Source organism: Rutidosis leptorrhynchoides, chromosome 9, assembly GCF_046630445.1.
Source record: "Rutidosis leptorrhynchoides isolate AG116_Rl617_1_P2 chromosome 9, CSIRO_AGI_Rlap_v1, whole genome shotgun sequence".
Classification (NCBI taxonomy): domain Eukaryota; kingdom Viridiplantae; phylum Streptophyta; class Magnoliopsida; order Asterales; family Asteraceae; genus Rutidosis; species Rutidosis leptorrhynchoides.
In genome coordinates, this window is record NC_092341.1 from 319,218,860 (window position 1) to 319,244,923 (window position 26,064).

The 26,064-nt window shown below is 32.1% G+C and overlaps 1 protein-coding gene across 1 annotated transcript; it reads left to right on the plus strand.

Moving 5' to 3' along the window:
• Window positions 1-2,115: 2,115 nt before the first annotated feature.
• On the plus strand, window positions 2,116-22,145 carry LOC139869021 (endoribonuclease Dicer homolog 2-like). The gene is made up of 22 exons (XM_071857354.1): window positions 2,116-2,183; window positions 2,317-2,494; window positions 2,603-2,716; window positions 6,543-6,677; window positions 6,785-6,869; window positions 7,423-7,487; window positions 8,193-8,333; window positions 8,421-8,549; window positions 12,679-12,808; window positions 13,544-13,637; window positions 14,251-14,446; window positions 14,548-14,708; window positions 15,673-15,891; window positions 15,994-16,214; window positions 16,406-16,674; window positions 17,375-17,817; window positions 17,902-18,005; window positions 18,239-18,435; window positions 18,529-18,738; window positions 19,438-19,848; window positions 20,600-20,878; window positions 21,591-22,145. The coding sequence occupies exons 1-22, from the start codon at window positions 2,116-2,118 to the stop codon at window positions 21,939-21,941; spliced, it is 4,200 nt and encodes a 1,399-aa protein (XP_071713455.1). The 3' UTR covers window positions 21,942-22,145.
• The last annotated feature ends 3,919 nt before the right edge of the window (window positions 22,146-26,064 follow it).

Here is a 26,064-nt window from a genome sequence, read left to right on the forward strand (position 1 = left end):
GATTAAATTAGTTTATTATAAATTAGCAACCAAGCAACAACAATGCAATGAAAATAAGCATTACATTTCTATTACTATTCCTTTCTCATTTCCATTACCATTCCCCCTTTTAAACCAAGCACACCCCCTTAATATTATGTTGTGAGTTCAATTTTAGAGTTATGGAGTAGTAAATTTTGACGATGAGAAAAATAAATTGATAAAAAATTTCACATTCAAGTTACTAGAAGAAGACAAATATTTATAGTCTGATTTACACAAGTTTTCTCCGTACATGAAATGTATATATATATATATATATATATATATATATATAGTTATATACTTGTTATGATCAATATGTATGAATGAATTACCTTTTTTCTAGAATGAAGTGATAAATAAAAGAAATTGGACTTAGATATGATTTAATGTAAGTCACAGAACCACATATTTAGCAAAATCCATTTTTAAGTAATGTACACAATCAAATTTCTATGTCACTCACTCATAATCAAAAGTGTACATAGCCTAATTTTATATTCCTAAGGATTTTGCTATCTCTCTCGCGGGGCTATAAATACCAACCGATACTTAATACTCCGTAGGTGTTTGATAAATAGTGAATAAAAATAAATATAGTTGGTTAGTTGCTATTTAACTGCAATTGTTTGATGGTTTAGAGTAGTTACTAGTTTTCGATGGAGGTTAGTAGTTATTTTACGAGGGTTAAAAAATCAGCTTAGTTGTTTAATGTTCACTATTTTAAGAAATTGTTTGACACTTTAGTGTAGTACTCCGTACTAGTTTTCGAAGGAGGTTAGTAGTTATTTTATGCCGGTTAGACCACCTCCAACCAGGCGTGAGTTTGCTCCGTCAGTCCTACCTGGACACAACTGACGTAAAACTAACGGACATAACCCAGCGTCATTTAGAAATCAAATGGGGCGTTAGTTGCTGCCCCAACGGAAATTGAAGGTGCGTTTGTTTTGGTCTTGGCCAATCAAAATTTTTCATTATATTATATTTTATTATTAATTGATTTTTTTCACCTCATTTCTAATTCGATTTTACCACATCACTCTACTCAATATTTGACACAAAAAACTAACACACGGGTTAAAAAATGTCAGTGCCTAATCACAGTCAATTTGCAATTTTTTTTTTTTTTTTTGCATTTATTGGTCAAACTGTCTATGATATCATCGTGAGGGTTGGAAATGTTCTTACAATTATAAATTATAAATACTCCTTATATGTTTAGATAGATCTCGTATTTCTAAATACTTATAATTAATAACTTTAGAGTTGTAATCACTTGCATCCATAAATTTGCTTGAAAACAAAGGGGCCAATGAGAACGCGACATGTGGCGCGAAAATCACATGTGATTGGAAAAAAAAAAATTCGAACATTTTTTTTTAAAATTTTTTTTCGAAATTTTTTTTTCGAAATTTTTTTTTAAAATCATATGTGATTATGCATGTCAATCACATGTGATTATGCATGGCAAATCTAATCACATGTGATTGTACAATTCAATCACATGTGATTGTGCAGGTAAATTACATGTGATTGTAAAAAAAAAAAATTTTAAAAATTTTAAAAAAATAATTAAAAAAAATTTTCGAAAAAAAATTTTTGAATTTTTTTTCCAATCACATGTGATTTTCGCGACACATGTCGCGCTATCATTTGTCCCTTGAATCTCAACTTAATTTATGGACTCAAATGAATATTCCTCAATAACTTTAATAAATTCCCCAAAATTTAGTTTATTACAATATTTAAATAATGCTATAAATAAATGCAACAACATGTAACATCTTTTATTTTACTTTTTAAAAAATTAAATTCCAACACTTCACAGTTACTTCACTGATTTTTCTTTTAACCTCTTTGTTTTAAGCTGAAAATATAAATATAAATAAATTTTAAATGCTGAGTATAATTTATTCTCAATGGTATATGTAAAGACGTATAGTACAACTTATTTATATTTATTTCACATATATTTGTCATACCCACAGCAAGATGTGCTTTAGCACTAAAACTACATATCCATCATCTTTGTTATTTAGCCTCTTTTATACACACTAACATACACACACATATAGAAACACAAACAAGCTCAAAATGTCTAACAATGGCGGCAACGAAAGTAACTGTGAAGTAGATAATGATGATCTATCAATTGCACGAAGGTAAAACACTGTAATTTCATAATGTATATGTTATATAGAGATAACTTTTTTGCATATTATTTCATATATATATCATTAAATGTATGTATATATTTGTGTGTGTTGATGCAAATGTTCATGTTGAGTTTTTCAGTTATCAGATAGAAGCTTTAGAGCAGGCTTTAAAGCAAAACACAATAGTGTTTTTGGAGACCGGAACAGGCAAAACGTTAATTGCTGTTATGCTTTTACGCCGTTATGCTCATCTGTTGCGAAAACCGTCACCGTTCTTTGCTGTTTTTCTGGTACCCACAGTTGTGTTAGTTAAACAGGTATAAGAAGAAGTTGTCGTTTAACTTATTCCAAGAGTATTTTATAAGTGTTTGTATATTTTATTTTTGTATTGGTGTATGACGATATATATCATGTTGTAAATATAGCAAGCTGAGGCTGTGAAGAAGCATCTTGGTCTCAAGGTGGTAGAATTTTGGGGTGATAAGAGTGTTGATTATTGGAATGCTTCTGATTGGAAAAAACAACAAGATGAAAGTCAGGTAAATAATATGTTAACTTTTCACTAGTTTTTTTTTTTATTATTATTTATTATTTATTTTTATATATAACTAACTAAGGTCTTAAAGTTTATTAACGGGCTAGTGAGTTTGGATTGAAAATTTCGAATTTTCATTATAAAAAAAAAAAAAAAAAAAAAAAAAAAAAAAAACATCATTTTTTTTTTTTTTGTATAATTCAAAATGGAAGGTATTATTACTAGATTTGTTTCTCTTATGTTGAATCTCATATTCGTTCACAAATAAAACTTAAATAATTTAATTTAATGTATGGGGCCTTGACACACTGTTTTAAGGTTGGGTCATGTTTAGGGACTTATTTCCTTCGTGTAGTTATTTTTCAACTGTCTTTTGTTTTGGGTTCTAGTCTGATTGTTTGTTTCTTGGTTGGGTAGCTCTCTTCTGATTTGGGTCTAGCTTGGTCGCTGGCTATGTTGTATGATACTGCTTATATTTTCTTTTTTATTTATTTAATTGCCTGCTTTTCGAAAGAAAAAAAAAAAAAAAAGAGTTGGGTTTTTTTTTAAGGAAGTCACCTAAAAGTCAAAAAAAACAGGGTTTCAGAAATTACGATGTACTTTTTTTCAGAATGCAGTTATTAAGTTACAAAATGACATTTTAAGTCCCTAAAATTACATTTTGATTGAATAAAATCATAGTCTTAGTTATGTACTATTGCCTTTCTTTTATTTGTTTGTTATTCTCCATGTCCATATTTTTTTACTTTTTTTTTTTTTTCCTTTCTTTCTTTCTTTTTTTTTTTTTGAACAACCCATTTTAAACGATAAAGATATACATATACTACTCCGTATTTGTTAACTTATTTAACTTAGAGATACTAAAATATCAAAAACTATTTTATGTACTATTTATCAAATGACCGGTATATCGTTATTGAGCCGACCTTATAATAACAAAATTATATATTAAAAGATAAAATTGTGTGGTTGGTCCCTCTTCTTTGTCTCAAACGAAACAGGTAACATTTATCTATTTTTTGACCTCGTTAACCCTCATCTATCATACTTTGACATGGATGACCTTGTGTGTAACTGCCGTTATTTTTCCACAGTTAAGTTTTGTAACATGCGCAGCATGTGAGGGCAGTTTGGTCCAGTTCAGTTTTGTTTCGCATTTATAAAATCACAAACTTACCTCAAACCCTTATAAACACTGTTGTAAAAGTCGGCCGACTTGGCCGACGCGTCAGCCGATGCGTCGCTTTTTTGGGTTCTCCGTCCCGTTTTTTCAGAAAACGACTCAAAAGACGGTCAGAGCTAAAATTTCGGTCAAAGTCTGTTAAAGACGGTAAAAAATGGTCAAAGTTAGTCAAATTTTCGCCAAGATCTGATATATTTTAAAATTAGGGGTTGTTTTCATTTTTGGGCCGCTCTTTTCTCTGTGTCCTTCCTGATTATGTACTCGGTAACATTAATTGAGTTTAAAGTTTGATTGTTTTTAAATTCGAGTTCTTATTTAAGAAATTTATGGTACATAATCAAACTATTATATATATATATATATATATATATATATATATATATATATATATATATATATATATATATATATATATATATATATATATATATATAAGAAATTATTAATAAAGTCAACGTTGGTCAATGACCGATGCGTCCCCGACGCGTCCCCCGACTCAGCCGATGCGTCCTTTTTAGGTCTCGACCGATGCGTCCTCGACTCGCGACTTTTACAACCTTGCTTATAACACACCGTAACCAATTTATCCAATTGAGGGATTTATAATTTTAATCTCCGTCTTCAAATCTCTAGACATATTGTTTAATCTTCAGAACTCTTGAAAACTTGATCTTTCTTTAAGCTTCATTCTCCTCCTCTTTATTCTCATTGTAGCACACATAACTTCAACACCTTATCAGCACTTATGTGCTCCCAAGACAAATCTTCAACTAACTTGAACATAAGCATTAAGAACTACGTCAACCCAAAACGTATAAAAGTTAAACTTATCAATGAAATCTTCGTTACCATAAATGTTGATTATGTTGAGCTAACATCTGGTCTTCTTGTTAAGGAATGGCCACTTCTAAATTCGAGTTCGTAAGGGGTGAACTCAAATGAGTTTGACATTTGAGTCTAGAGTCCAAGAGTCTGAATTCGTTTTCAGTCTGATCTCGTGTAAGTCTGACTTCAACTAAGCATAAGTTCATGTGAAACTGAAGTTCGAATCCGATCTTTAAATTCTTAGCTTGAGTCCGACCTTGAGTCTTCATTTGAGTCAGTTTGTTAAGTCTGAACTTCATATTCAAATTTGGATATAAGTCTTGAGTCTGAGTTGAAACTCAGACTCATAATTATAGCTGAACAAGAATTACATATATCCGTGAATAAACATCCGATCAAAATAATATTTTACACAAAGTAGATCCGTATGTCTTTAACCTTCTTTCCAAAAATCATGACAATCCAGCAGTTAGCGAATCCAAAACGATCATTTTAAACATACTGCATAAATAGAAACACAAGCAGACTGACGTGACTTCAGAATTTCTTATCGTTTTGTAGACACTTCCAATCTCGATGAAATTTTTACACAACGTCTATCTATATGTAATAAATAACATATCCATAAATCATATATATAGATAGATGATGCCGAAGATACAATAATTATATTACCGAAGTTGCACTGAAAAACCCTTCAATTTTAGTAGTAGATATCAATAATTAATATCTCTCAATTCAAAGTTCCGATCAAAAATTCCTCTGGTAGTAATTTACTTTCACATGTTTTGAGCCTACAGTTAAATTTTGTAACGATTGAACGGTTAACGAATGAAATATGATTATTTGAATATCGTTGCGTGTAACCTGACGAATCCGGAAAATGATTTTTATTTTGTTTCTTCAAAAATTAATCTTTTGCTCGAAAATGACTTTATCATCAACAAAGTTTGTTAATCCTGCTCTTATATCAATTGTTAGACCCCGTTTTTTCGTTCAGCAAACTAATTAAACATTTATAAGTGCGGAAACTAAGAACATAAGAGATTTGTCAAAGTTTAATATATTATTGATCTAACAAAATACAAACACTAAGAAAAACAACGAATAAACAATCATAAAGTTATGAGATCAGGTTATGTTGAAGGTAAAGACAATTAACCTCTCTCTAAGAACTATTTATTTTTAGAGTCTCAAGGATACAAAATTAGTAAATAAATCTCCTCAATAAAATCCAATCCTGACAATTAAAAATTTTATACTTGACTATCGATTTATCCAATCAATTCTCAATATGTATGTGAATATTTTCATATATACACATATATATATATATAGACACATATATATATATATATACATATATATATATACGTATATACATATATATATACATATATATATATATGTATGTATATACGTATATATATATGTATATACGTATATATATATATGTATATACAGATACATAGATATACATATACATATACATATATATACATATATATATATATATATATATATATATATATATATATATATATATATATATATATATATATATATATATATATATATATATATATATATATATATATATCGTTTTAATTGTGTTTTACGCTACTTTAATCTAATTAAAGCTAAAAAAAAGTTTGCCCTCTTCAAGAAAAATTTGTAGATCCACTACTAATTATTCTAAATCCGTTAGCGGTCATTACCTTATTTGTATCGTATTCTCATATTTATAAATACCTCTTAAGCATAACTTTTCACCTAGGATTAATATCATACCGATTTATATTTCATTTATGCATCTTTACAGCTAATGGTCATGACACCAGTCATTTTACTTGATGCGTTGAGGCATAGTTTTTTAAGTTTGGATAACATCAAGTTAATGATATTCGACGAATGTCATCATGCAAAGAAAAACCATGCTTATGCTCTTATTATGACGGTACAATATTTTTTATACCTTTCTGTTTCTTTATCTTGTGGTACGATCATACCGTTCATATTGTAATTGATTTCTTATCATATTTGAATTTAATAAAATATTTATAGGAGTTTTATCACCGTCAGTTGAATGCTGGTGCTACTCAGCTTCCTAAGATACTCGGGATGACAGCTTCCCTTGTTGATGCTAAAGGTATGAAATCATTTATTGCTTGTTTAATTAATTAATTTAATTATATTAAGGGATTATATATTAGGAGGTCACTCAATATATCTTTTTGTGTAACTGTATTACAAAATAATTTTGTAGGCTACTCAAATTTGTATTTTTTTTATATATATCAAACGAGGCTATAAAAATCATCGTAAAAATGTAAAAGATTGAAAATAATATTGTATTTGGAGAGAACTTAAATAATAAAGGCATTGTTAATAGAGAAATTCGTGTAATAATAGTGACAATGTAAACTAAGGAAGTTGTGTCTATTCACATTTCGCGAAGATTTTTGTAAAAATCGTTTTCAAATATGAATGACCTACAAACACAAATTGATAAACTTTAGTAGCCTCGTATTATATAATCCCTTTAATTAACTTTAATTAATAATATTATTATGTCCCATGGACTTATTACTTCTCATCACTTCTTATCATATATGTGCCAAACATTCTTACTTCGTACCAGAGTATCTTTTTACACTAAGTTTGTAGTAGGGATCTTAGGTAGCTTGTTTAATGAACTACAGGGTCAAAATCAAGTGAGGTTTACTGGAAGCACATTAAAGAGCTTGAAAGTGTTTTGCATTCCAAGGTTACCAATTATTGCATAGTATTTTAAATAAATTTCTGTATATAGAGAACTTATTATTTGATAATAACGAGGATAAAAAATCCGCGCTTCGCTACGGGGGTAATGCCGGTTAACGGTCAATTTATTGAACGTTAAAAAAACGGTTAATGGTAGGTTAATTGAACGTTCAAAAAATAAGGAATGAAAAGGGAAAGGGAAAAGGGAAAGTAATAAAAAAGTTGTAAAAGATAATGATTTTTTTTTCTTTCAAAAAGGGCAAATTACCAAATTACCCCGAAGCTAGGGATAATTACAACGAAATCATTGTTTTTTTTTAGGACAGCGAAATTGGGATCACCCGAGGGGGACTAAACCACCCGTTGCGATCATCTCCCGTTTCGACTATGCCGATGCAGCGATAATAACCCCGCCCTCATCGCTGCCCGGGAGGAAACCTTGAAACCGATCCAAGGGCACGGCCAAGTAAAACCCCCCATCCCTTTACCCCACTTAGGGGTGCCCCGGGTGATTCCGGACGGGCAGGATAGAGTTGCATTTACATTTAAGTAATTGTTGTAGCCGGGTGGAGTCGAACTCCTGACCTCAAGTGTATTAGAGGCAGGCCACTACCACTCAACCACAACTGCAACCCCACAACGAAATCATTGTGAACAGTTAAATCTCGTGAAATATAAATGACTAATGTAGCTTTCATATTGGATGAAGGTGTATACATGTGCAAATGAATCCGATTTAGCTAAGTACATATCTTCCTCTACCGAGAAGTACAGATTTTACGACCCTATGGAGGTTCCATGTGAAATCTTTGAGGAGATTAAAAGTAGTTTGTCAATATTAAGACAAAAGGTAATTAATTTTCATCTTTTTACAAAGGTTGATTTAAACTTGTTGCATACAAAACTAAAATATATGATTTTAATCCCCAATTCCCAGCATGAAATATCGATAAAGAATTCAGATCTTTCAGAATCGTTAATGGATAGTGCTATTAAGAGGTTGTCGACGCTATCAACAACATTCGAGTTCTGCTTATATGAGTTGGGCATATGGTTGGCAATAAAGGTATGCTTTTATAACTTTGAAATATCAAATTATGATTATGCAATTTCGAATAATGATTATGCAAATTCGAATATGGCTATACATTTTTGAATAGTGGCTATGCAATTTCATATAATAACTATGCAATTTAAATTAAGGACTATACAGTTTCAAATAATGACTATGCAATTTCGAATAATGTCTATGCTATTACGAATAGTCATTAAAAATAAATTGCATAGGCACTATTCGAAACTCCATATCCTATATTTGATATTGCATAACCATTAGTTGAAATTGAATAGCCATAAGTCAAAATTGAATATCAGTTATTCAAAATTACATAGCAATTATTCGATATTGCATAACCGTTATTCGAAATTGTATAGCCATTATTTAAAATTACATAAGCATTATTCAAAATTGCATAGCCATCATTTAAAATATCATATTGATATTGCATAGTCATTATTCAAAATTTAATTGTCAAAAATTTGAAAAGTTTAGTGTCAGAAAAAGTTTGAAAACTAAAAGGTCAAAAACGAAACAAAAAAAGTTTAGAAATTGTAAAACTAAAAAGTAGAGTGTGATAAGTTTAGAAATATGACGAACGCGAACCTCTGGTGTCGTCTAACACCCATGAGTGTTATGATCAATTGACTACCTCTAAACATAATTAAGTGGATGTCATGTGCATAACCTGTGCATAGATGCGGATAATCGTTGTACAAAACTATAAGTTTTTCTGTAATGTATTTAAAAAAAACCCAGTTAAATATAACAAATTCACATAGTTTAAATTTCTATAGTTAAATCAATCAAACCAAGATAACTTAGTTGTTTAAATTGATTGCACAAAAGAGTAACAGAGTAATTGTTAATAACAAAATTAAACATTAAACACTTATAGTATATAAAAAAATCAAAAAGAAGTTCTCACGTGTTGATCGCTTGTATTTAACTAAACGTCACATCTCAATTGTGAACATCCTCGGTTACGTATTTTTGATTTTTTAAAGAAAAATTATGATTATTCCCTCAAGTCTATGATAAACACTCCCATTATAGACCAATCATTTCGCTTCCAGGTTTACGTGATTTGGTAGTATATATAATACTCCGAATTTTGAAAAGTACGTGATATATTTGTATGTGAAGTTTAGTGTATTAACTAATACTATGTACTATGATAATATGATATTCAATTAATAGACTGAATTGCGATAAGTATTATACATCGCTTTTGAAAAAACCATATTTATTTAGCTAAATGGTTACCGCTATTTTCACATTGTCGGGAGGTCTCGACTTCGAGCCTTGTTTATCACTGTTTTTACAACTAATGTAGTAAGCAATTCTAGTAATGTATTTATGTCAATCAAAAGTTTTTTTTTATTTTTTTATTTTTTTCTTTCATATTTTCATTTCAACTAATAGTTACCTTTGTTTGCATAGCAAGTCTTGAACACAAATCTTGTACCTTTTTTAGAGAGGCAAAGTATCAAGAAGTAAACCTTGGTGATGCAAACAAGCTAAATTAACCTATTCAGGAATCAATATATCAAGTTATCAACATTAACACGTTGAAGATTCATGTACCGTTTAGCAAGCAATCAAAACACTACCATCTAATGATACTTAAAACTTTTTCATACTAAATTCATTATAAAATACCAAGTAGTTCTTATAAATTTCCTTTGCAACACTCATCATTCTGAGCATATAATTCAATACAGATTTGTGCTAACTACTACTGCAAATTCAATTTTTTCAATATAAAATGAATTGTTTAACAATAATTTTGACTGACAACCACTACTACGTAAAAGAAGTCACTTTAAACTTTGAGAAACTCTAGGTCTTGCAAAAGGATTGGGGGCTTTGGAGGGACTGAACCGACCAAGATGAAGCGATCCTCAGTGTGTAGGGGTATCTTTTGGACCGTCATCCCAAAGGCCATTTCATTGCCCATTTCATTAATTGACCTCGTATTCAGTTTGGATTTGGTGTGGGCAATGAAATGAGCCTTTGGGATGACATATACAAGATACCCCTTCAAACAGTGAATCGCTTCATCTATATGGTTCAGTCCCACAACCTCTTATCCTTTGCAAAACCTAAAGCTATTGAGAATTTACTGCTCAAGTAAGTATAAAATTTGATCTTAGCCCTTAAAAACACGGAGTTCGTATAAGATTTAAGTGACTTCTTTTACGTAACAATAAATGTGAGGCGAAATTGTTATTAAATAAGTCATTTTATATCGAAAGAATTAAATTTGCAATAGCAGTTGGTACATATCTATATTGAGTTTTATGTTCAGAACGATCAATGTTGTAAGGAAGATTCTTAAAAACTACTTGGTATTAAGTAATGAATTTACAATGTATAAGGTTTTAAGTATCATTTGAGATTTAAGTGACTTCTTTTACGTAACAATAAATGTGAGGCGAAATTGTTATTAAATAAGTCATTTTATATCGAAAGAATTGAATTTGCAATAGCAGTTGGTACATATCTATATTGAGTTTTATGCTCAGAACGATCAATGTTGTAAGGAAGATTCTTAAAAACTACTTGGTATTAAGTAATGAATTTACAATGTATAAGGTTTTGAGTATCATTTGATGGTACTAATATGACTGGTCGCAATGCACTGATCGCGTCACCACTCCCATTTCATCAACATCCTTCAGTTTTCGTTTTGTTTAACATCTTCAACCACAACAACTTAGTGGAACAGCCCCATGGGGAGTCTAAAGTTTTTTTTACCATCTTGGCAATTGCGAACCAATCCGCACATAATAGATTACCTTTTAATAAGAGTACAATTGATATGACATAAAAGGGTGAACTTACCCTCTAGCGGCTCCACACCGACATGTTACACAGTTAACATATGAGAATAAAATCGTGTAACCCATGCTAAAAAGGACATAAAGTTGGGATTGAATACATGACCTCCAATTTATGCTGCATGTTCCCCAACTATCACTGAAACATAAAGATAACAAACTCACGTAACATAAAGATAGACAACAAACTGATACGTTAACCTCGATGGCATAAAAGGGTGAACTGACACTCTGGCGACTCCACACCAACCTGTTCTACAGTTAACAAATGAGAATAAAATCGTGTATCTCATGCTAAAAAGGACATAGAGTTTGGATTGAACACATGACCTCCAATTTAGGCTGCATGTTCCCCAACTATTACGGAAACATAAAGATAACAAACTCACGTGACATAAAGATAGACAACAAACTGATACGTTAACCTCGATGGCATAAAAGGGTGAACTGACACTCTGGCGACTCCACACCGACCCGTTCTATAGTTAACATGAGAATAAAATCTTGTAACTCATGTTAAAAAGGACATAGAGTTAGGATTGAACACATGACGTTCAATTTATGTTGTATGTTTCCCAACTACCACGTAACATAAAGATAACAAACTCACATGACATAAAAATACGTTAACCTTAATCTAATTGATCGGGGTTAACTATCGATTAACCGTTATAATTTGTTTTTCTTAATAATATAATTATTGCCCTTAAAAAAATATCGATCATGGGAGTTGATATTTTTAAATTAAATTTTGATAAATCCACTACAATTTGATGCTAACTTCCTAAACTGTCATCAAATAAATTCTGATATAAACTTTTGTAAACTATCATTAAGGGTATTTTGGTAAAGTGGTTAACAATTAACCAGAAAGCTTGATTAAGAGAACAGCTTTGGAGTATAATCGGATGATTTTATTGAATTAGGGTTTGTTACAGAAATTGGGGAAGAACTTGTTTACACATAATTGAACTAACTATCATTACAACTTCAACCACTATTAATAGCAACAATCGACAGTTACAACAACCAACACTAAAGCTAACGACTTCTATTGTGTTCGTTATTCAGTTGAACTTCATCTTCTCACATGCTCTGCACACTTCATCTTATCACGTGCTCTGCACGAGTGAACTCGAATTCTACCACAAACACAGTATTAAATTACTCCTACATGATTAATATGTACATCATCAGTTCATGAGGTTTAATAAACCTTTCGCTAACTCCTTATGATCCAATGTTCATTGTTTAGTAGCCAATTACAACTATATTTGTATACATTTTTGTAACAGGCAGCAGAAGCATACGCATATGAATCAAATGATCTGTTTACATGGGGGAAATTGGATGTGCGTGGTGAGACAATTGCTAGACAATTCTGCAAAGATGCTAATCAAGTTTTCTCCACCTATGTACCTCCTGGTAATAATAAGTTATATTATATATTTAATATTTATTTATTTATATTTATATTTATAGGGGCATGATCAATGGGGAAGTAACCAATCGGGGAGAGGCGGGGAAGCCAAATTTTTTTTTTTTCGTTTTTTTTGGAATTTTTTTTTCAGGCATCAAGATCATACGAAAATATGAATATACACTTCGTGATGAATGTTATTATTTAGGCGGGAAAACGATCGACAAAAATAACATTCAAGATAATATTGATCGTGAAGAATGTTAACGTTTTTTTTTTTTTTTTTTTCTTCATGTTTTGTGAAGTAAAACCCAAAACCCTAAACCCAAAACTCTAAACCGTTCGTGTTAAAAACTCAATCTAAATCCTAAACCCTACTATCTAAACCCTATAAACCCTAATATCCAAACCCTAATATCTAGACCCTAATATCTAAAACCTTAACATACGCTCGAAAAACACGATAATTGTTATATATTAATTCTTCGAGCGTTTTCTCGCCAAAATAAAAACATTTATCACAAAGTGTCTTTATTAAATGTTCATATTTTCATCCAATCTATAATGTTTGTGAACAAAGTTTTTTCAAAAAACGATGAAAAAAAAATTGCTTCCCCCCGCTTCCCCCCGATTGGTTACTTTCCCCTTGATCCTACCACTATATTTATATATACCAGATAGCATTATATATAGAAGTTTTTACAGAATACTTATTAACTGTCATTGTCTACACTTTCTAGATTGGAAGATTAATCACAATAATCAAGCAACTCTAGGCTTAGGATTACTTTCCACAAAAGTAGTGTGCTTGATTGAAGTGCTTGCTGAGTATAGGTTTGTTCTTATATTCTATTAAATTCTACATAAGCTATGTTTGATGACGAGCTCATTGGAGCTTTTAGCTTTTATGAAAAAGCTCATATTTAATAAAAATTTCGTTGTTTAGAGGAGCTTAAAGCTTTTAGACATGAGGAAAAAGCTAAAAGCTAGACGCTACTAGAAGTAGCGTTTAGCTTTTAGCTTCTAGCTTTTTGTCAATTACTCTTTATTTAAAAAGCTAAAAGATACCAGCTATCAGCTAAAAGCTACCAGCAACCAACAACCAGCTAAAAGCTAACGGCTACCAGCTAGTTTTGCCAAACATACCCATAGGTAGCAAGTTTGACCCACGACTAGGTGGGTCGATTTGGGTTATGTCTTTGTAACAGGTTAAATCAAAACGTTCTGCTTACTTAAGTTATTGTTTATGATCCTAATAATCTAGACATTAATTATAATATATATACAAATTTTAAAAGATGATCTGCAGAGTGTTTGTGGGTCAAACATATGAATCTGAACCCAGTAAACCTGTTACACCACCTTTTATATGTAAATGAATTTCGTGTTGCTTCTTTTTGGAGCTTAGTATAAAAAAAATTTAAAAATTTTGCCACTTTTTTTGTAGGCATGTGAATGATATGCGATGTATAATCTTTGTTGAGAGGGTGATTACAGCCATTGTACTTAAAAGCTTACTCAGGGAGTTAAACCCTAAACTATTTGGGTGGAAAACCGAGTATACGGCCGGTAGTGGTTCTATAATACAGTCACAGAGCCGTAGTGTTCAAAATAAAATTGTTGAAGAGTTTCGTAGAGGACAGGTATGCCCTTTGTTGTTATTAATATGGTAGTTTAGTTAGTGTTAACTGCTATCAAGATTGAATAATTATATGAACTTGTTGAACAATGTGATTATGAACAGGTCAATATTATTGTTGCAACATCGATTCTTGAAGAAGGTTTGGACGTGCAGAGTTGCAATGTTGTAATTCGATTTGACCTTCCATCTACTGTGTGTAGTTTTATTCAGTCTCGAGGCCGTGCTCGAAAGGAGAATTCAGATTTTCTGTTATTGATTAAACGGTAATACACTTTGGAAACTCTAGTTTAATTTGAAATTAGAGGTGGTAATTTGGGCGGGTTGAATTACAAGTTCAAACTTTTTTGGGTCAAAATGAGTTGATGTTGGTGCTGGTTAAAACATGTTAGGTTGGGTTGATGCAAAGTTTATCTCTGAACTCTCTTTTTTTCAAATGTGTGTCAAAAATGTAAAATTGTTTAACAGGGATCAAATATTGGAATAAGATATTTGAGGAGGTTTTAATGCTTTATCAATCTAATATTCACTTTAGGTGACTTTTGACCCGTTTGACATGTTATCTCTTAAGGTAGTTTGTAGTCCTTGTTGGACCTAATATAGAACCCATTCAAACATATAATGGGTATATATTTCCACCTCCACTAAATTATAAATAACGGTATTTAAAGTTTAATATTGTGTTTCATTCGTTATAATATGCTTTTTTTCTGTAAAATATACTCACTGATTCTGAAAGAAGAGTTTATATTCATGTTGCAACTCTTAAATTTCATGCGTTGTAAGCAGTCACATATGTAATTATTTAACACCAATGAACGTTTTTTTCCCCAAAAGTGTTGAGTTATTTTACACACTACAACTATCTTGTACAGTAGTTTTTAACACTTTTTGAATGAGTTTTTCACCCTTAAAATTTGTGAATATAAGTTAGAAGCGTGAAAAAATATGGCGTCAAAAAACTTTAAAGCGTGTAAAAATATGGTGTCAAAAATTTCAAGTGTTGTTAACTTTTTTGACACTTTTAAGTGTCATTGTGTTTCCTTTTTGACGCTTTTATGTGTCAAAAACTTTGTGACACTTATAGGTGTCAAACTTTTTAACGCTTTAAAGCGTTGAAAATAATGAATCCGTTAATTAAACTTTTTTTTTTTTTGTAGTGACATTTAAAAGTCAAATTTGGATTTTGTTAATTGTAACTGAGGTAACATTCATTTTGATGATCCTCAGTGGTGATGATGCAACTTTGAGCAAGGTAGAAAATTACCTTATGAGCGGAAAAATCATGCGAGACGAGTCATTAAGTCATGCTTTTGAGCCGTGCGAGCCACTCAATAGTGAAATACGGAATCAAGTTGTTTATCATGTCGAATCTACCGGGGCAACGTTAAGCTTAAGCGCTAGCTTATCAATGGTTTACCTCTATTGTTCTAGGCTACCTTCCGATGGGTTTGCTCTTAACTCTTTTACATCAATTATGATTATTATTATTTTTACTTACCGGATCATTTTTTTAGTTTTTCAGTGACGTGTTTATGTTTCATGTTTTAGGTATTTTAAGCCATATCCAAGATTTGATATTGATAAGCAATTAGGAACTTGCAGCATATATTTTCCTAAAAGTTGCCCACTTCCAAGCATTCATGTATCTAGTAATTCGAAAATGCTAAAGCAACTTGCATGTCTTGAGGCTTGTAAACAACTTCATATGATTGGTGCATTAACGGATAATCTTGTTCCCGTCGAGAAAGCTAAAGATCTACAAGAAATCGGTAAAATTTCTTAATCTTCTTTGCATTTTGTATATCTAGTTAACGTTTTCATACCTAATCACCAAAATCTATGCTTTATATAGATAAAAATTTTCTTGAATTGACCCATTCCAAAGTCATTGGGCTGAAATTGTCACCTTTAGAACTTCTATAGTTTTCTACATAGTTTTAAGATTTTTGTTTGGATACAGAGTATGATTATGATGAAGAACAAGATCAATATGTGCCACCAGAGCTTGTGGGTCGAATTGGAGCTGAACCAACTAAGTTATACCATTTTTACTTGATCAAGTTGAAGAGTGGATTCGATTACGATATTCCACTTCAGGATATTGTGGTTGGAGTGAATTCTGAGTTGGGTCTCGATGACGAAGGTTTATCGTTTGATCTTGAGGGTGACAAGGGAAAAATTGCTGCTTTAATGACATATATCGGACCTTCTGTGCTTATGTCGGAGCAGGTAAATTTAAAAGGATTTTGCTAACGACAACCCTTATGGTTGTCGTTAACACGCTTTTAACACGCTTTAAAATAAAATTTTGTACATTTTGATAATCGTCATAACAAAATTGACTTGTAACCGTCATGCACAATGACTTAATGCATGTTAACGTCAGGCTCTTAGGGCTGTCGTTAGCAAAATTCAATTTAAAATTGAGGTAAAAATAAGTAATCTTAGACAAAACTATTGCAGTATATCATTGTAAATAAATTTTGTGTTTTCAGGAAGATATTTTTAGACCTGGCAAGATGGGTGGTAAAGTAATGGGTCAAGTCGAGTTGTTTTTTTTATACGTGTTTTTTTTTTAGCTTCTAAAAAAGAAAAAGACTGTGGATCACATATAATTCATCCATATCCATATAGACTTATGGAGTAACTAAGTCAAGATTGCCACCTTTAGATATTTTCATGGGTACCTGCACTTTTTCAACACTTATGTTTGCTCATAAGAGTTTTTTTAAGATATACTTGGACCTGGCAAAATGGGTAGTAAAGTAATGGGTCACGTAGAATTGGTTTTTTTTTTAAACGTGTCGTTTATTTTTCAAAAAGAAAAAAGACTGGATCACATATAATTCGTCCATATAGACTTAATATGAAGTAGCTTTCAACACTAATAGTTATATTTACTCATAAATTATTATTTTTTCTTGTCCAGATATCACTGATTATAAATTTCCAAATGACGGTGTTGAGAGTACTTCTCGATGGTTCCCTCACAAAGCTGGCTAAGTCTCTCGCCTTGTTCAAATCGGACAATGATCAGATGGTGTTCGACTACTTGTTGCTCCCTTCGACCGGACTAAACGAAACTTCATCGATGATCGATTGGAGCACAGTTAATTCTGTCCTGTTTCCGTTTAAAAAAGAACACAATTGTTCTTTAAACGATCATAACCATACGAAAGTACACATAAGAAACGATGATAATCAGTTACGGGTGATATGCAGCTGTTTTGTTGAAAATGCGTTGGTGTATACACCCCATGATGGGCGTGTTTATTGCACGATGAACAAACTTAACGGGTTAAATTGTAATTCGTCCATGCGTGTAGCAACCGAAGGGGAACCGTTTTTGTATAAAAGTTTCTACAAAACACGGTACTAATTCAATACTATGAAGTTACTCTCTATCTTTTTTTTTTGTTTTGGTAAGGGTGAAACTTAGCTTGTTTAAAAACGCAGATATGGGATTGACTTGTTGCATGGAGAAGAATCGTTTTTTGCTGCCAGACGACTTTTTCTAGTTCGAAATTCACTTAAAAGAAGCAGGCATAAAAAGGAAAAAGGTTTATTTTTGCTTTTTTCTTCTTTGCTCTAAGTTTTTCTTGTTACATTATCTATATGTCCATTTAACACCATTAAAAATGATAAAAACACGAGTAGGTTAATAAATACATATACGCATTTGCTGAACTAAAACAACAATATTCATACATTTGGTTGAAAAAATAAAATTAATTTGACAAATTGTTGAATTTGTTATATTGTGAATATGACGTTTGTTCCCTGTTATTTGCAGAAACAAGTACTGCAAGATTTGAGCTGCCTTCTGAATTGTGTTACGTTTTAATGTCGCCCATATCGATAAGTACTTTTTATTCCTTCTCGTTTGTACCATCGATAATGCATCGGGTCATGTCCTGGCTTATTGCTAAGAATTTGAAGAAGTTGCATTTGGCTTCTAGCCCACAATATGGAAGCGTTCCTCCTATTAAGGTAATTACCAATTATTATTCTACTATCTTTTTGATTTGTTTTGTTCGATTAATATTTTCCAACACGTGATGTTATTTTTTAATGCAATTTCAGATCTTGGAGGCGATTACGACCCGAAAATGCCTTGAAAGATTCCATTTGGAATCATTTGAGACACTCGGTGATTCGTTTCTTAAGTATGCTGCTAGCCAGCAATTGTTTAAAGATCATTCGGATCAACACGAGGGGATCTTGAGTGCTAGAAGGGAAAGGATTATAGCTAATGACTCGTTATGTAAATTGGGCTGTGAACGCAATCTTCCGGTAACGAGTCCTTTTTATTTCGGCTAAAGTTTTGATATTAGAAGTGGGATATTATTCGTGTTGACTTATGAATGGGTCTATTCGGGTTGTGGATATTTTAAAGGGTCAATTCTAAAGAGAACTTGTTAAGTAGATTAACAACCTGCCTAATTTTTAAGAAAAAATCAGTAGTCATATTGTACGCACTAGCCATCACAAGATAGCCCAGTGGTAGGTACCTGATATAAATCGTACGCACTAATTATTATTAAAACTTTATACTTTTGGATAAAAAGAGTGTTGTTTAAGCCCGCAGTGACGGGATCCTTCACTTCGTCGGAGTAAAAAAGAAACGAAAATTATAAATTGAGAAATTAAAAAATAAAAGATAAAAAAGTTGACTGGAGAAATTGGAAAAAGTAAAACTGGAAGGGCGAAAATGAAAAATAAAAATTCAAGGGAGAATTTGTAAATCAATCAATAACTTGGAGGGTTTAAATGAAGATAATTAAAACCAAAAAAAGGCTTGGCAACATTATGTTTACATAATATTTTATTAGGTATAAAACCATAAAACCTGCCAGAAAAAAAGAAAGTGAAATGACGGAAATACCCCTGTGAACAGTAACTTTCCATCATATAGATATATATATATACTATATAATAGTTCTGGGGTAATTGATGTAAGGGGTATTTTGGGTAATTTGTTATTGTTTGCAGGGATTTATACGTAACGAGTCTTTTGATCCAAAAACGTGGGTTGTTCCTGGTGATCGTTCTTGCATGTTAAATATGGAAGAATTGGTTCTTGCAAATGGAATACCAGTCTACGTTGCTCGAAAAAGAACCATAAAAAAGAAAATTATAGCTGATGTTATAGAAGCCTTAATTGGTGTGTTTTTAAGCCAAGGAGGGGAAATGGCGGCTCTTTCTTTTATGGGCTGGCTCGGTTTAAGTGCTGATTTCGGTAACACGCCCTACATAAGAGAGTTGACCGTTCAACCTGAGAGATTTCTAAACATACGTCACGTGGAAGGTTTGCTAGATTATACATTTCGTGACCCATCGTTGCTTGTTGAGGCTTTTACTCATGCATCTTACATGCTATCTGAGATACCAAGATGTTACCAGGTAACTTTAATTTAATCTACAGTTAGTCTCTGAAAAAAGACAAATTTTTTACAGGGTAAATGTCATTGTAATGTGTCAATATGGGTTGATATCAACCGGTTCACTTGATAATGGGTCAATATGGATATGGGTTGATCTCAACCAGTTCACTTGATGATGAGGCAATATGGGTATGGGTTGATTTCAACCAGTTCACTTGATAATGAGTCAATATGGGTTGATTTCAACCAGTTCACTTGATATTGGGTCAATATGGGTATGGGTTGATTTCAACCAGTTCACTTGATAATGAGTCAATATGGGTTGATTTCAACCAGTTCACTTGATAATGGGTCAATATGGGTACGGGTTGATTTCAACCTGTTCACTTGATAATGGGTCAATATGGGTTTCATTGCCAACTGGTTTAAAGGACAGAATTTGATAAATTAACTAAAGATAGAACTGATCAAATCGGTTGAGCAGGCCAGGCATGTGGTAATTGCCAGAAGTGTTACTTGAATGTTTTCAATCTCAATCATTATATTAAAGTTGTATATATTTATACACTTATAATTACTTAAAATGCTATCTACTTTTAACACTTCGAGTTGGACAACCTGAACCTATGTTGACTCGTGTTTAATCATTATTATCTCTTGTTACCCAACCCGCCCATTTTAGCACATGGGAAATATTTTTGTGTACAATGTTTGGCCTAAGCCAAACTCTTTGTCGAACAATGCTCACATTATTTTATTCTCGATTGCAGCGTTTAGAGTTTCTAGGGGATGCGGTGTTGGATTATCTAATCACGGTGCACTTATACATCAAATATCCGGGGATGTCTCCTGGATTGTTAACGGATCTGCGGTCGGCATCGGTTAACAACGATTGTTACGCACAATCTGCAGTGAAGGTCGAACTTCACAAGCACATTCTCCATGGATCTCCAGACCTTCATCGTCACATAATCAATACCGTTCAAAACTTTGACAAGTTGTCATTAGATTCTACTTTTGGATGGGAGTCCCGGACCACTTTTCCCAAGGTCAGTCATTTTTGGTTAGATTTTAAATCATAGAATTTATCTATGCATGAATTCCAATAGTGACTATTTATCTTGCTAGAGCCAAAACATATGTTTCGGGTATCTACTTTCAAAGTTTCTACGAAACTGATTACCCCAAAAGGTTAACAATATGTTGTAATTTATAACCTTTATCTGTATTAGAGCAACTACCACTGGCATGTGATGTGTAACAAATCAACCAATGTACATGGTCAAGTCTAGATAACTTGTAGATCCTATTTTATAGCTAGAGTTGTTATGTTACTATTGTATGTACCTTTATATCTATATCCATTTAAAACAATTCTATTAAATAATACAAGATTTATATCTATCCGTAACAAGGATAAAGGATAGGTATAAATCTTGTATTATTTCATTACATCGTTTACATGGATATAAATACAAAGGTACATACAACAGAATATAACCACCTTAGTTATAAAGCTGGATCTTGAAGTTATCTCGACATGACCTTGTACATAGGTTGATTTATTACAAATTACGTGGTAGTGGTAGTTGATCTAATAATTTGAGGGATCTTTACTATGTTTGTGGTTTAATATATATTTTGAAGTTGATATCTTTATTTAGGCACTCAGTAAGAAAATTTTACTTATACACATCCAAAGACCAATTACTTTACTTTTCTGCTTTATATGAACTCTTTGTTTGTGGGAATTATATATAGGTACTTGCGGATGTTATTGAATCGTTAGCGGGTGCAATTCTTGTGGATTCAGGGTACGATAAAGAGCTAGTTTTTAAGAAAATAATGCCTCTTCTGGGGCCATTGGTCACACCAGAGACATTAAAACTGCACCCTGTGAAAGAGTTGCATGATCTTACTCAAAAACATCATTATAATTTGAAAAAATCGCATAAACGTACTGAAGATGGTACCATCTGTTTCACCGTCGAAGTGGAGGCTGAAGGCCATGTACTTAAAGAGTCGTGCATGGCACGAGACAAGAAAATGGGTGAAAGACTCGCATCCAGGTCTGTTTTGAACCTACTCAAAGAAAAAATGGCAGGTTTGTAGAGAGCAATTATTCATATAACTTTAAATGTTGTAGTTGTTGGACTTTAATTGTGCTATTAATGGGTCTTGAATCAAACTAGGGAAGGTGTTTTTTAGTCTTTTGTTCAGCGTTACATATGTTGTGTTAAGTGTAACGAATTCAAATTGCTATGCAACTGACAACCTTGTTAGTAAACTATTTAGGTGGTGGTAGTACAAACTGTTTAGGTGTTACAACTGTTTGTTAGTAAACTGTTTAGGTGGTACTAGTGCAAACTCTTTGGGTGAAACACCAATGGTTTTCAGAGAGTGCTGCTGCCGGTATTAACTACATGAGTGGTTCTGTTTTTGAGTTGGGTGTTGGTGCTGTTGGTACAAAATGTGTGGGTGAGCACCCATGGCTTCGGGGTCGGTCAACAGGTCAGGGGTTCTCTTATGATGAAGACATCTACGTTAGACCCACTCACGACTTTTACATGATAAACCCCAAACTTTCCTCATTTACAAAAACTACGCAGTTTTTCCAGCAACAATCTCGCAATCTGCGAGACATTTAACTTTCAACTTTTCAAACGCATTTGAAATACGGACGACTGGGCTTTTAATCGCCTCAATCAGAGTTCGTATGAATATGTTATGATCAAAACCGTGGAGGTGTGCATAAACTGACAATTTACAAATTTTAATCTTATAAAAATTATTATAAAATTACTTCGGGATTTGGGTGTTACACAACACTACCAAATTACCTGCCGGACTAACCGAGTTTTCAATTTAACTACGCGAAGGCATATATGTAATACGAAATAAAAGACATGTAAAATGAATGTTTTTAATCATTGTGAACAGTAAACGAGGCGTTTATGTCATTTATAGAGCAAACCTAACTATTTATTTGTATTTAATTGTTGGCCCATGGTTATGTGTGTAAGAACAACGAATATGATGGCGGATCGATTGAGGGCGCTTAGTGAACGGACCTATGTTATCAGCGCTCTTAGGCATTTGTTGGAGAAAGTTTTAGCCTAATGAGAAATGTCATGAAATTAAGTTGGGGAATGTGTAACAATTTGTCCCACATCGAATTGGAAAAAAAAAAAGTGTCTCTTATAAGCTTAATGTAGTGATTAACTGATACCTTTCATCATGGTTTTTTAGTTGAAGCTTGTAAATATTTAATCATTCAGTTGCCTTAACTTTGAAAAATGTTTTAAATATGATAGTCCATCCGCTCTTTCCATCCATGGTTAAGGATAAAATAACATCATTAGCCATGTTAATTGTATTTCGGATGATGGTGTATTCTATGTTAATTGTACTCGAAATTGCATAGATAGTGCCATGTTACCTGTTACGGAAATAAAATTCAAATGGGTTAGGCAAATGGGTTAGACTTCCAACTCGACTTAATATTTCGGTTCGGGGAATGGAAATCGAAGACATCTGCTCCCCCATTTGCACTTCTAGTACCGAATCACTGAACCAAGTGTTATTCTAGTGTGACTTGGCTCGAGCTTTATGGAGGAATATAAAGATTTGGATCAATGAGGAGTTCATGCGCGACTTCAATACTTGGGTGGAATGGATCGAGTGGTACCGCGATTGGCATGCAAGTGCAGATTCAAAACTGAAGCTTTATGTGATCGTTGCTACGCATCTTTGGCATCTTTGGAGATACCCTAGCAATGTTATATTCGGCTCTAGTTCTATGAAGAAAGATTGTTTGTTCGACTCAATTCGTAATTTTTCCTTTAATTGGATGTGTAATAGAGGAAAAAATTAGGATCCCTTGGAATTCTTGGCCCCTCCCTAGCACCTTGCTAAGGAAAGTTTAAGAATAAATTCTTTTTGCTGGTAAAAAGAAAATTACATCGTTAGCCGTTTCAATTGGAAAACCTAGAGCAAATCTGATATTAACTTTTTACTAAGATTTTGATATATTTGTAGACAAAATTACACAATTGGTCCCTAATGTTTGGTGCATATGTAACGGGTGAGCCTTAGTTACTTTTTCTGAATACCCCAATGTTTGGGTTGTAACGCAATTGGTACCTGGAGCTGATGGATGTTACTCAAGCTCCGTTAAATAAGGCCATATAACTTGTATGTGAGGGTGTTTTCGTCCATTTCAATTTCTACTTCACATAATCATCATCTTCTACACTATAGAAAAACACAACCTGCAAATCGAATCACCAAAATAAAAACTAAAATTAACATACATCAACCCAATTAAATTCAGTTGCCATTTATCTTCAAATTTAACAAATTAAGTTTAGTTGGAAACAACCCTATTAATAACGAAAGCCACCAGATTCATATTTTCCATTTCGCACCAACACCAGATCTGGTTCGTATAACCAGAAAAAAAAAAAAAATCCCATAACCCTATCTGGTTCGTACTCTCCATTTCACACCCCACCAGATCTAGTTTGTAACAGATAACAACAGTTCGTGGTGGTGCACAGGTGTCCGAACGTTGTCTCTTCGTGAACTGAGCTGAATTTTGAGGTTTGAATTTATTTAGGTTGAGTGGGTTTTGCAGAAAGTTAATGATATTCGATGTGATTATCTGAGTTAAAATTGAGTGGGATTTAATTGTAATTTCAATTGTTTGTGTGTTGTTGAATTAGGGAAGTTCAAAGTGTTAATTGCCCAAGTGTTTGTGTTTTTTTTTTTCTTTTTCGAATTAGGGTTGTACTTTGAATCAGTATAATACGTAAAAAGATAGGAGATAAAATACCCTTCATGTAAGTGGGACAACGGTAACTTAACGGAGTATGACTAACGTCTGTCGGGGCAACCGCATAACAAACTCAAACATTGGAGGTTTTCAGATAAAAAAAGTCTAAAGCCCATCTGTGAAATATGCACCAAACATTAAAAACCAACCTCGTAATTTTAGCATCTTTGTATAAATGTCTCATACGCCACCAACATACTTTTTAAGACTATTTTACGTTTTACAAGTTAAAATATATCACACTCCTTTTCCTAAAATTCAAAAATAGTGAAATAAGATAATTTAAAGGCGGTTTACTTTTTTCTCGTAGTAAGGTATGTTTTATTTGCGTATGTTTAAAAAGACTGTCTCATATTATGTCTCTTAGAAAAGGTCAATTTTTAAATTAAGTACTACGTAATATAAATATAAATAATAAATAACACTTTAACAATTTAACTTATTGATTAAAAGCTTTATAAAAAAGATTACTCCGTATCAGATAAAAAGTAAACATTTTCAAATCATTAGACAATTTTACTTATTAAATTTAGTAGTGTAAAGATAAGTTTGTTTCAAATCATTTTCAAACCGAGTCCATCGGTCCATCCCAATTCCCCACATCTGTCTTCCTTTGCTTATACAGAGTATTCAAATTCAAATATTAAACCATTTCATACCCCCACATTTTCCAATCTTTCGTCTTTTTTTGTTATATATCAAATCACTTGATAGTTGATACCCCATTTTTTGTTATATATCAAATCATTTCAAACCCCACATCTATTTCACTTTTTGTTACATATCACATCATGTCATATATATATATATATATATATATATATATATATATATATATATATATAGGTACGGAGGAACATGTTTAAGGGCATGTGAAAAAAAGCATTAGAGCCTTAGGAGTTAGGTAAATCTCATTGTTATTAATATTGAAATTTAACACTAAGGTCAAAACAGAGGAAATCATTCAGTAATAAATTTCAGTGTTAAATCAATTATAATTTTATTTTTTGTTCATTATTTAGTTTAATTATTATCAAAAAAAATTGGCCCAAATAATACTATAATGATGAAAAAATAAAAAATAAAATTGACCCAAATAATACTATAAATAACAATGGCCCAAATAAAAAATAAAAAATAAATAAATAAAAACCCTAAATAATACTCCATAACATTTGTAGCATCTCTTCATCTTTTTTCCCTCTCACTTATCTTTCTTCTCCATCATCACACCTGCAAAAAAAAAAAAAAAAAAAAAAATAATAATAAAAATAATAATAATAAATGAAAAGCTGAAAAATAAAAAAATACGGAGTAAAAGAAGAAAAAAGAAAAGAAAAAAAAAACAGCGTTACACAGTCAACAGTGGGAGGCGATGGCGAGTTTTAACGTCGGCGGGGA

Excerpts from the sequence above, each read along its gene's own strand:
- LOC139869021 (XM_071857354.1), top strand. The coding sequence starts at position 2,116 with ATGTCTAACAATGGCGGCAACGAAAGTAACTGTGAAGTAGATAATGAT. Across the intron at positions 16,675-17,374 it reads CTGTGCTTATGTCGGAGCAG|ATATCACTGATTATAAATTT; the intron begins GTAAATTTAAAA and ends TTTCTTGTCCAG. Across the intron at positions 18,006-18,238 it reads CAGGCATAAAAAGGAAAAAG|AAACAAGTACTGCAAGATTT; the intron begins GTTTATTTTTGC and ends TGTTATTTGCAG.